This window comes from Carlito syrichta, unplaced genomic scaffold (assembly GCF_000164805.1).
Source record: "Carlito syrichta isolate Samal-C Ts95f unplaced genomic scaffold, Tarsius_syrichta-2.0.1 Scaffold89706, whole genome shotgun sequence".
In the NCBI taxonomy this organism is placed as follows: domain Eukaryota; kingdom Metazoa; phylum Chordata; class Mammalia; order Primates; family Tarsiidae; genus Carlito; species Carlito syrichta.
In genome coordinates this window covers 78,729-90,193 of record NW_007033802.1, presented here as the reverse complement: position 1 = coordinate 90,193, position 11,465 = coordinate 78,729, and the positions used below count along the sequence as shown (strand labels likewise).

At 37.4% G+C, this 11,465-nt stretch overlaps 1 protein-coding gene across 1 annotated transcript in view; it reads left to right on the top strand.

Moving 5' to 3' along the window:
* Positions 1–9,505, top strand: part of CUNH8orf37 (chromosome unknown C8orf37 homolog) — a 28,931-nt gene extending 19,426 nt beyond the window's left edge. Inside the window, exons 5-6 of the mRNA XM_008058332.1 lie at positions 1,395–1,490; positions 7,267–9,505. Of these exons, the coding sequence (XP_008056523.1) occupies positions 1,395–1,490; positions 7,267–7,420 (250 nt within the window). The 3' untranslated portion in view covers positions 7,421–9,505. The remainder of the gene's footprint in view (positions 1–1,394; positions 1,491–7,266) is intronic.
* Positions 9,506–11,465: the final 1,960 nt, after the last annotated feature.

The following is an 11,465-nucleotide window of genomic DNA, read 5'->3' as shown; positions in this document are numbered from 1 at the left end:
GCCACTGCACTTCAGTCTGGGCGACAGAGTGAGACTCCAACTCAAAAAAAAAAAAAGAATTCCACCTAATTTCAATTCTCCAGATAGTCATTGAATACATATTATATGCTAGTCATTCTAGCAGTTCTGCCCACCCTCTCCATCATCAGAGTTTTGCTCTTCAGTGCACTTTTGTCACCAATACACAAACATGCTCTTCTTCCCTTTTTAAATATAACCTTCTCTTAACCCTACCAGTTACCACTCCATTTAAAGAAACTACTCAGATGTGCTTTCTCATAAGGCTTATACAGACCACCCTATTTAAAACTGGAACCCATCGCCTCCCAATACTCCCAGTTTTCTTTATCCAGTTCTATTTATTATTTCATTCAAAACATTTTTAACTTCTAACATACTACATAATTTAGTTATTATGAGTATTGATTATTTCTTCTCTAACTACAATTCAGGCTCCATTGAGACTGAATCTCACAGTTCTCAGTAAATATTGTTTAAGTGGGTAAATGAATAAATTATGCCAAGTAGTAAGGAAGCAGAAACAAATAAAATCTTGTCCCAGCACTTAACAGCTTGCAGGAGACAGATTGATCTCAGGGTAATGTGGCCTATTCTTTGATAGAAGTATTACTGAAAACTTCAACAGAAAGGGGATCATTTAAAGAAATTAGCTTAAATGAAGATCTCCCTTAGACATAATTTGAAAACCATGGAATTAAAAGATCTAGAAATCCATTTTGTTTATTTTATTTCTATATAATATACATGTATATGTCTGTCTTGAGTGTACAAGACCTTAGTAAAATAGGGCTGTGCAAAAATTTAACCTTAAAGTTTAGATCTGTAAACAATCCTTTAGTGTAAACATTTATAATTATTTAATCTGTACTTTTCTGTTGTTTATTCAGCAATATGTAATATGTGGTGTATCCTGTGAATAAATCACCATATTATCACATTTAAACATACCAATAAATAATCTTTTTTTTTTTGAGTCGGGGTGTCACTCTGTTGCCTAGGCTGTAGTGCAGTAGCACAATCATGGCTCACCGCGGCCTCAGCAATCCTGAACTCAGGCAATCCTTCCACCTCAGCCTCCTGAATAGCAGGGGCTACAGGCACGTACCTCCATGCCTGGCTAACTTTTCAATTTTTTGTAGAGATGAGGTCTTGCTATGTTGCCCAAGCTGATCTCAAACTCCTGGACCCCAGCGATCCTCCTGCCTTGACCTCCCAAAGTTTTGGGATTATAAGTGTGAGCCATTGCACCTGGCCACCAATAACCTTTTTTTTTTTTAAGAAAGTTTACTGAGAAGACAGAAAAGCTCCCACAGTGGGAGGGTCCTGAGGGGGCTGTCCTAATCTTTAATATACAATTCTTTTTTTCTCAACAGAGCATGTGATCATCTGCGTTGTATAGCCTGTGATTTCTTGGTGGTAAGCTATGATGACTATATGTGGGACAAATCATGTGACTATCTGTTTTTCAGGTATGTTTATAAAGAACTCCACTCAGTATAAAATTCACCAAATTCTTTATATCTCTTAGTTTGCTCTATTCTCTCTTGGTGAACCTAGCCAGATCATGTGGCTTCCACCTCTTCCATACAGTCATGTATCACATAATGATGTTTGGGTCAACAGTGGACCACATATCTGACAGTGGTCCCATAAGAGCATAATGGCGTTGAAAAATTCCTGTTGCCTAGTGACATCATAGCTGTGTAATACTGTAATACAATGCATTACTTATGTGTTTGTGGTGATGGTGGTCTAAACAGTGACATGCTAGACAGCCCAGGAGCAATAGACTATACCATCGAGCCTAGGTGTGTTGTAGGCTACACCATCTAAGTTTGTTTAAGTACACTCTATGACAGTGACAAAATCGCCTAACAATGCATTTCTCATACATATCCCTATTGTTAAGCAATGCGTGATTGTACTTCTGTTACCCATCTCCTTTCCATCCATCTACTCTTAGCCTAGATAAGGGCATGTTACTCATGGATGAGAATACAGAAGTAGCCTCCATGCTGATTTTTCTGCCTATGGTCTCTACTTTCAGACCATCCTGCCCTTGCTCAGAGTTAAATCATAGCTCTGAGCATACCATTCTCCTAGCACCCTTCCACTTACAGAATAATGTCCAAATGCCTTGGCATGGCATTCAAGACCCTCCAATATCTAGCTCCCATCTACCTGTCATCCAGCTTTATCTTCCCACAATGTACATTTTGCCTTTGCAATATCTCAACTTACATCATCGTAGCACTCGGTACTCCCATTCCCTCTGACTTTGTGCAAGCTCTCCACCTCCTGAGACACCTTACCACTATTTTATCTACCTGAACCTTCAAAGTACAATTCATCATGCATCTTCCATGATTCTTCTCTCATCTTGGAGGTAAACTCGTCCTTTCCTGTGTGTTTGCAGCACTTTGTACTTGTTAAATACTATAATATAAAATTGAAGCCCTTAGGTTGGTATATGGCTGCCTTTTCCCTTGTGGTGTGGGATAGGGTCTTACTCATGTTTTTATAATTTGTACATTCTTATATACTTACAGAATACCTAACATTTCTAAGGTGTTACAAGTTATAAAAATGTATTTGAACTATACATTCACATTTTTAAATAAAAATTAAAAGTTAAAAATGACTGAAGTGCACATATCGTGCATTTTTGGCCCCCAAACCTGTGCCTAAACAAAGACTATTTTCAGATACAAGTAATCAGCATATTACTGCAGCACTTTTTACTAGCATAAATAAAAAGATGAGAGAGACTTTCTTTCACCCATCTTCTGTCAGCCAGTCTCAGGTAAATCCATAGGAGTCTCCCCTAATTTAATAGTTTCTAAGATTTTTCACCTGAAGAACCACTTTGAAGCCAAACACGGTGGCTCATACCTATAATTCCAGCACTTTGGGAGGCAGAGGCAAGAGGATTGCCTGAGGTCCAGAGGTTCAAGACCAGCCTGGGCAACTTGGCAAGACCTCATTTCTATAATAAAGCAAAAAATTAGCCGGGCGTGATAGTGCACACCTGTGATTCCAGCTACTTAGAAGACTGAGGCGGAAGGATCACCTGTGCCCAGCAGGTCAAGGCTGTGGTGGCTGTGGGCATGCTACTGCACTCTAGTCTGGGCGACGGAGTGAGACTCTGACTCAAAAAAAAAGAACCACTTTGAAAATCTTATGAAAGCTTTGAATCCTCTTCGTATGCATACATACACAATTTAAATATACAAATGCATGCAAAATTTAGTTTGAGAGGTTTTACAGTTCCCAGCTAAAATAAAGCCTAGTGTAGTCCCAAAATCCCAGGTCAAAAACCCCCCACTCTTAAGTTTAGCCCACTTTTTACTCCCATAGTTGGAAAAATTAGCTTTTAATTTCAGGTTCATTTTGCCTTTCCTGACTTTTCTAAAGTCTGCACTGTTTACTATCTATTAGTTAATCTAATAAGTGGTTAATAATCCCCCTATGTCACCAAGATGAATTTTTATAAAACTAGCATAGGATCATAAAATGCATGTCATATCAAAACAGTGGTGAACACAGGCATAAAGAAAACTTCTGGATAACTTAGTTTGTACTTGAGGAACTTGTAGTGTCTCAAAGTTAGCAAGAACACCAGTTGATTTATTTTAGATCTGTAGCAGCCTGGTTTTAAAAATATATACTTTTAGATAAAACAGTGACAACTAGGAGGTATATTACACTGTTAAAAAGAAATAAGTAGTTATTATTTAAATGAGTAGAAAATACTTCAGTCCTCAAGATGCTTAGTAATAAGAGAATGGCACAAGTAAAGAATAAGGTGACCAGGCTCAGTGGCTCAGCCTATAATCTCAGCACTTTGGGAGGCCGAGGCAAGAGGAATTAGCCAGGCATGGTAGCGCACACCTGTAGTTCTGGCTACTTGGGAGGATGAGGCAGAAGGATCACTGGAGCCCAGCAGGTCAACACTGGGGTGGCCATGAGCGTGCCACTGCACTCCAGCCTGGGTGACAGAATGAGACTCCAACTCAAAAAAAAAAGAGTAAGACTGTCTTTACCATCGGAATATGAATCATTGATATGGTATTTATTTTTTATAACTTGTTAGTGTTTGTTTATCCAGAAGACATTATTCAGCACCCAGTCTGTGGCACTGTTAGACATTGGGCTCATAAGATGAGGAGAACTCAGTTTCTGCTCTCAAGTAGTGCTCAGTTTTGAGAGGGAGAGACATCATGGAACAAGATCATGTGATGAATGAAACAGGAGAACAGGTTAAAAGAAAGAGGGACATCACAGCAAGGTGAATGCACTCTATCCTCAGGTATCAGAGGGAGGCCTCTTAGAGTCTTGTAGAATAATCAGAAGTCTGCCCAGCAAGCAGGATGAACACTGGCATTCTTTTAGGAGGTATTTTTAAAGACACAGAGAGGTTGAAACCATGTGGCATGATTGGGGAATTACAGGTCGTTTGAGCTGTGTAAAGCATTGGATACAAGGCAAGAGATGGCAAGAGGTGAAGTAGTAGAGAAAGATCAGAAGATCCAGGGAATAAATTCCAAGGAATCTGGGTTCATTATTTAGGCAGTAGACAATTCTTTGCAAGTTTGTAATCAGGAGCGAGATCTGAATAGATGTGAATTTTTTAAAAGATAACTGACTACTATATGAGAACTAGGCTAGTTGAGAATCATGGGGGCTAATGAAGGGATGTTGAGGTAATTCGTTGTGAAAGAAATGAGGATCTGAATTACAGCAGTGAGGAGGGGAGAGAGGAATAGATATATTTAAGAGATATTTTGGAGGTGGTCTTGGCTATGGAAGGTGAAAGACGGATAACATTTGTGATAAATCCTAGGTTTCTGTCTTGCTTCACATAGAGAGACAATGATACTGTCCATTGATGAGAGCATTGGAGAACAAATTTGAAGGAAGAGGCTATATGTTCCTTCATGAAAGTTTTTGGAACTGTGACTTTGAAAGTCATGCAGGAAATGCAATCTATGAAGTGTAGTTGAAGCCATGAGATTGGATGTATCACCCAGGAAGACTGTCAGTGAAGGTAGTTAAGGGATCGATTGTCAAGATAGGAGACGCTTTGATATGGATGGATGGATGGATGGATGGATGGATGGATGGATGGATGGATGGATGGATGTATAGAAAGAGAGAGAGAGAAAGAAAGATATAGTAACCTCCTATGTTTTGTTCCATGTTCTTACAAACTTATAACCACCTAGATAGGAATTTTATTGTTGTTATTGTTTTACAAAAATAAGATCATTCTCTTTATGTTACTGTTTACCTTGCTTTGGATATTTCTCCAGGTCAGTAGACAAATCTAATTCTCTTTTTATCAATAAATTCTCTTTATCAAAGAGGAGGGCAGACATGGGAAGGGATGAGTGTGTGAGTAGCCAGATCTTGGAAGCAATGGAGCCCTGAGTGCTGATGGGAAGTGAGCCTTGGATAGGAAGAGGAGAACCTCTGTGACTGAGGGTGAGGCGGTAAGAATGGATACATTCTGGAAGAGCTAGCCAGGAAATTGAAAGCTTTTTGCATCTGTTGGCCTAGTTTTGAGGATGAGTATGTGATCTGCTAAAAGTAAGGGGCTGGAGGGTAGAAGAAACACTTCAGGAGAATGGGTTATAATCATTGAGGGAAACCAGAAGTGGGCAGTGACCCAAGACAAGATAGCAGGTTCACAGAGTACCATTGACTGTCCAGCAGAACATGGGAGCTGTTTATTTTCAGTGGTGCCAATCTGCACACTTGTTGCACAGTGAAATGCTGTGCAGTTGAACACTCTGTGTTTTATTGTCCTATTTTACAGATGAGGGAAATAAGTGTATCCTAGCTTTGATAAATTTTAGAACTTTCTAAAAGAAACATAAGTTATATTTATTGACCACTCTGCCATAATAGCTAAAGAAAAAAATTTATATTAAATATGTGTGTTCTTTAAGAGAAAATAATGAAATGATTTTTTTTTTCTAAGTTTTTAAGGTATGTGCTTTTCTAAAAAGCATTTGAAATATAGTAATTAGATCCCTGGCTATTCATGATTCCTGTAATATCTAACTGAGGATTTAGTCAAGTATCAAATGTTACATCTCAAAATATATTGCGAGTTGAATAAAGGAGATTTTCCTTCATTTAAACAGCTTAGTTTTGGTGGGGTCTTTTTCTTTGTTAAAACATATATATTTCTTCCTTTAGCGAAGTCATTTAGCTAGCTAGAGTCTCAGTTTTCTGCAATCAAACAGTTAGCCTGGAAAATCTCTCAGATTTTTTAGGTTCCGACGTTCTAAATTGTGCTTGAATTTTGTACATACCACACTGAATGTGGTGCCCGTTGACCACCAGAGGGCACTTTGTAGCCTGCCTTCTATGCAACTATATCCACAAGAAATGGTTAACACTGTATCTCCTTTTTTTAGTATTTATACTGTATTTCATCCTTTCACTTTTTTATCATTTTATTTAATTTTTTTCTTTGCCACAGAATGTTTATATAAGCTCATTACATGGATTATCATGAAAATCATAATTTTCTTTTTTAAACTTAAATTGGCTTCTATGGTCTTTTTAAATAATGGTATCAAGACCACTGATTATTATTTTTATGATGGTCCTGCTCACTGATTTAATTATTTTAGCATTGGTAACACTTATTTGAGGATAGACATTTATTTTGTGGCTGATAGTGTAAGTAAATAAGCAGATCATTGAAGTAAATTAAAGATACACCTAAGTTCAACATATAGAAATAACAGGGCAACCACTCTGGGTCCCTTCCCACAGTGGGAGCTTTTCTGTCCTCTCAATAAATCCTGCTTTCTTTAAAAAAAGCGAGAGAGAAAAAGAAATGTCAGACACTTTTTCTCTGCTAATGAAAATTTTCTGCATTTCATTCATCAGAAGCCTCTTATATTTTCTCTGCTTGCCATTTTGCAAGCTTTTAAAATACTTTCCACCCTGCTGATATAGCATCTCTGATAGGACAAATTAATAATTCTTCAGCCCTTTAGGTCATTATATTCTGTGACAGTCTTCATAAGCAGGCCTAGAGGGTTATCATGAAAAGTCCATCAGAAAAAGAACACTGAAGCATATCTCCTATTGTTAGTGTGAGGAGACCAAGGTTGTTCAGTGTTCAGATACCATAAAGTTAAGAAAATAAAGCAATGAGACTTTTTTTTTGAGTCCTTAAGCACTGAACAAAGCCACTGTACTAAAACTTCCCTGTTTTACTAATAGGAACAACATGCCAGAATTCCACAAGCTAAAAGCAAAGTTGATAAAGAAGAAAGGAGCACGGGCATATGCCTGCCAGTGTAGCTGGAGAACCATTGAAGATCTGACTGACCTCTGGACAGACCGTCAGCTTCATTGGGTTTGTGGTAAACATTAGAAAGGCGGAGTTCACATTGGGACAAATGCATCCATGGCAGCAGTCCCCATTAATCAACAAAATGTTTCGGTAAAGGTGCCTAGCAGTATCATTCCCTTTGGAAAAGTCAGTGAGTTTCATATAATACAACTACACACATTTCTGAAGATCAAATGAACTTGGGAGAATAATGTGTTATAACACTTAGAAATTATTCCTCTTTCATATATGGATGCTTCACTTAGTAAGTAACAAGTATCCTCAGTCTTTGCTAGCCTATCTCCTGTCAAATGGAAGTATAGTTGTAGAGTTCCATAAAAATATGTAGCCTTTCATTAGCAACTGTAGTATTGACTGCTAATACACTTAGCAAAACAGTCCTCATGTGTAGCAGCTAAAGTGGATAAAGCCAGCCAGGGCAGAGAGGTCATTCGAGGGTGTTTACAGCACTTCCTCCAGTCAGATCTGTTCCCAAAGATCATAATTTAGACATGGCAGAAACCACATGATCAGTGGCTAACCAAAGGATTTTCAGAAATGTATTTTGTGAAAACACTTATATCTGATCTACCCCACTGACTTAAAGCAGTGTTATACATAATTATGTTCTCTAAATTAGCTTATTTCTCCTCCTTATGTTCATTTAGATATCAAAAGTTATTTAGTTTATTTTAGTGAATATTCATTTATATCTAAAAATAGCTTTTGATACACCTGAAATTACAAAATTTCTAATATAGACAGATCACTGTTGGATTTTCCAAGTATTTTCTAGTCTAAAACTTTTATTTTCACTTAATTTAATTTTTAATTTTAATGCCTGAAACTCCATTGGGGAGCCTGTAGACTCTTCTAGTTGGATCAGATTGATAAATTGTTTATTAGATAAGTACATGAAAAGACAGATAAAGCATAACTGAACTAGCAGGTAACCTGTTGAACTCTTTCTTGACATCACTGAGACTTGAGAGCCCTACAAGAGTAGCACATTAAGGAAATTGGTTACCTCAAAATTCCCAGTTCCCAGCCCCATTGAGAGATTCTAGGGGCTTTCTAATCTGCCAAAAACTCGTTACCATCACATGTGTCTACTATATAGTTCAAATGTATGACACAGGACACACTGAAAGGGAATAATCAAAACAAAGTTATGCTTAGTCTTATGCTGAATTCGTTCCATCCACCCTACTGAAGCAAGAGAGATCTGATCATTAAAATCCTTTTGCTAGCTATGACATATTTGCATACTTGTAAAGCTTACTGTAGTAAATCTAGCATCGCAAATCTCAGTGTCCTATGCTCACACTTTTGTATTAAGGATATGTATACAGATTTTATCTTTCAATAAAAATTTTTTACTCCCTAAAACTATATCTCTGTGTAATTGTGTCAGAACTATAAGGGGATTAGGACTGAAGTCAACTATTCCAAAAAATAGCAGAGCAACAAGATCTACACATTCAGAACCTCATAGAATTTCGCATTTTAGTTATAATGGTAAAGTTCTGTTTTTATTCCAGTGAACAATTTTACTAAACCATTAATTTGAAAATATTTGTTAACCTACGTTGCCTCTACTTTGGAAGGACAAAACTATCCTGTTTCCTTTTTTGCCCTTTTATTATTTCATAGTAACTATTCTAAAACTTGGATACATTGCCTGTGTTTGGCATTCCATAGCATGACTATAATAATTCCCCAATGTCAGAAATGTATATATAAGTTTCCACTTTTATTGGCAATTTATAAGCTTTTTGATATTATACTATTTCAATCTAAAATGTAGAATGTTATATGTTATAACAAAATGAATAAATTATTACCTGTTGTAATTTAAGCTAAAATGCAACTATTTTAATATCAATATAGAAGAAAAGCATAGTTCATAATCAACTATATTTTAAAACTTGCAAGATGTTTTGCCTACTTGTTTTCAGTATTTATAATAATTTTCTGCCTTTAGCAAGTATCTCTTGTCGAGCCAGGTAACTGAACTGTGTTATACTCTCAGACCCTAGAAATGAGCAAATAATAAATAGCTTTACTCTGTATTTACCTTCTTCTTTTGTGTTATAATAAAATATTCACATGGGCATTAATTTGAAATAATTGTGATAATGTATTTTAAAATATCAACAGAAAAGTTTCCAAACATCCAGTTAAACAGAGAATTTGTTTTCACTGGGGAGGAGAAGCATAACATGACTTTGAGTATGTATGTGTGTGTGTGTGTACAATTCATATGTAAAAAACGTGAGTATTCCAAGGAGCAGGTCCAAGTTCAAGAAGAACAGACTGTTGATGTGGTATATGTATATCCAGATCCTGTTTGTTGATGTCAGTGAACTTAGCACCCTTCTTTTCTTGGGCCAAAGAAGATTGCATCAGACTATGCATCTGAATGACTTTCTCTCCTTTTCCTATTAGCCTAATATTTAAGAGTAAGGGGGAAAAAAGCTTTTGTATCCAGTAGTACTGTGATGAAGCTTAGCAATAAATTTTAAATGCTAGTATTTCTCAGCCATTTTATTTTCATAAAAATCTCTATCAGCCAACATACTGCCCCCAGTAATAAGTGATGTTTATTGTATAAAATAATTCCTGAAGCAAAGAAAAAATTCAAAATATACACTCTTTAGAAGTTACACATCTTATTCTATTTCTTTGGGTTTGTAACACCATTTTGTATCCTGATTTAAAAGATTATGTAGGATATATAAATATATACATGGATGATAATTAAATTTTACTTTCCCCCAAATACCTGGAAGTGATGGATGACAAAATGAAGTGTTACAAAATTAGAGTTCAGAGTCATGTCCCTTAGAAAATTATTTGGCTTTTTAGGCTTCATTTGCCTTATCTAGGTTAATTGTGCTATCTCATTTGTAAGCTTGTGAGGATTAAATCATAAAACTTGTTATATGTTTGGTTCAGAATAAGTGCCTAATTAATGTTCTCATTCTTTTTCCTTCTAAAATGAATACTGTCTAAATTAAAGTAGTAGTGTAGCATGTTTTTTACAGCAAGTCATTTGACCAATATGTTTGTTTTAGTCAGTCTCTATGAGAAAAGCAACATTGCTATCGTTTCATTTTATAACTAGTCAATGTAAACATGGCATCTTGAGTTTATATAAGTTGAAGCCACAACTTTCCTTTTTTAAAAAATGTTCTCCCTAGCCTGCCTCTTCCCCTGTTCCCCTGTCTGGCTTAAACCTAGGTGGGTCATCATGAAGGCATCTCGAACCTTTCAGGGCATCTTTTCAGTTTCAGCTGCCTCTGCTTTCCTCCTTCAGCCAAACTGCCAGCCTGCTGTCCTTCAGCTATGCTCACACTTCCCACTTACTCCCTCATTGTATCCTATCAAAACCCAACTCATTTTTCTTTTTTTTTTCTTTTTTTTTTTTGAGTTGGAGTCTCACTCTGTCACCCAGATTGGATGCAGTGGCCGCTCCCGGCCACCACAGCCTTGACCTGCTGGGCTCCGGCGATCCTTCCGCCTCAGCCTTCCGAGTAGCCAGAATTATAGGCATGCGCTACCACGCCCGGCTGATTTTTTGATTTATTGTAGAGATGAGGTCTCGCCAAGTTGCCCAGGTGGGTCTCGAACCCGCGGGCTCAGGCAATCCACTCACCTCAGCCTCCCAAAGGCGCGGGATTACAGGCTGAGCCACCAAGCCCGGCCCAACTCATTTTTCAAAGCCAGTGTCTTGTACACCAGTAGTTCTCAAAGTGACAGCCTCTCTCAGGGCCCTTGCAGAGAGACCACAAGATCAAATCGTTTGTTTTTTTTTCTTAATTCTTTTTTTTTTTTTTTTGAGTTGGAGTCTCACTCTGTCACCCAGGCTGGAGTTCAGTGTCACAATCACAGCTCACCATGGCCTCAACCTCCTGAGCTCAAGTGATCCACCTCAGCCTCCCAAGTAGCTGGGACAACATGAGTGTACCACTATACCCAATTATTTTTTTTTTTTTTTTTTTTTTTTGGTAAAGATGAGGTCTTGCTGTGTTGCCTAGGCTGGTCTCAAACTCCTAGGCTCAAGCAATCCTCCTGCCTCAGCTTC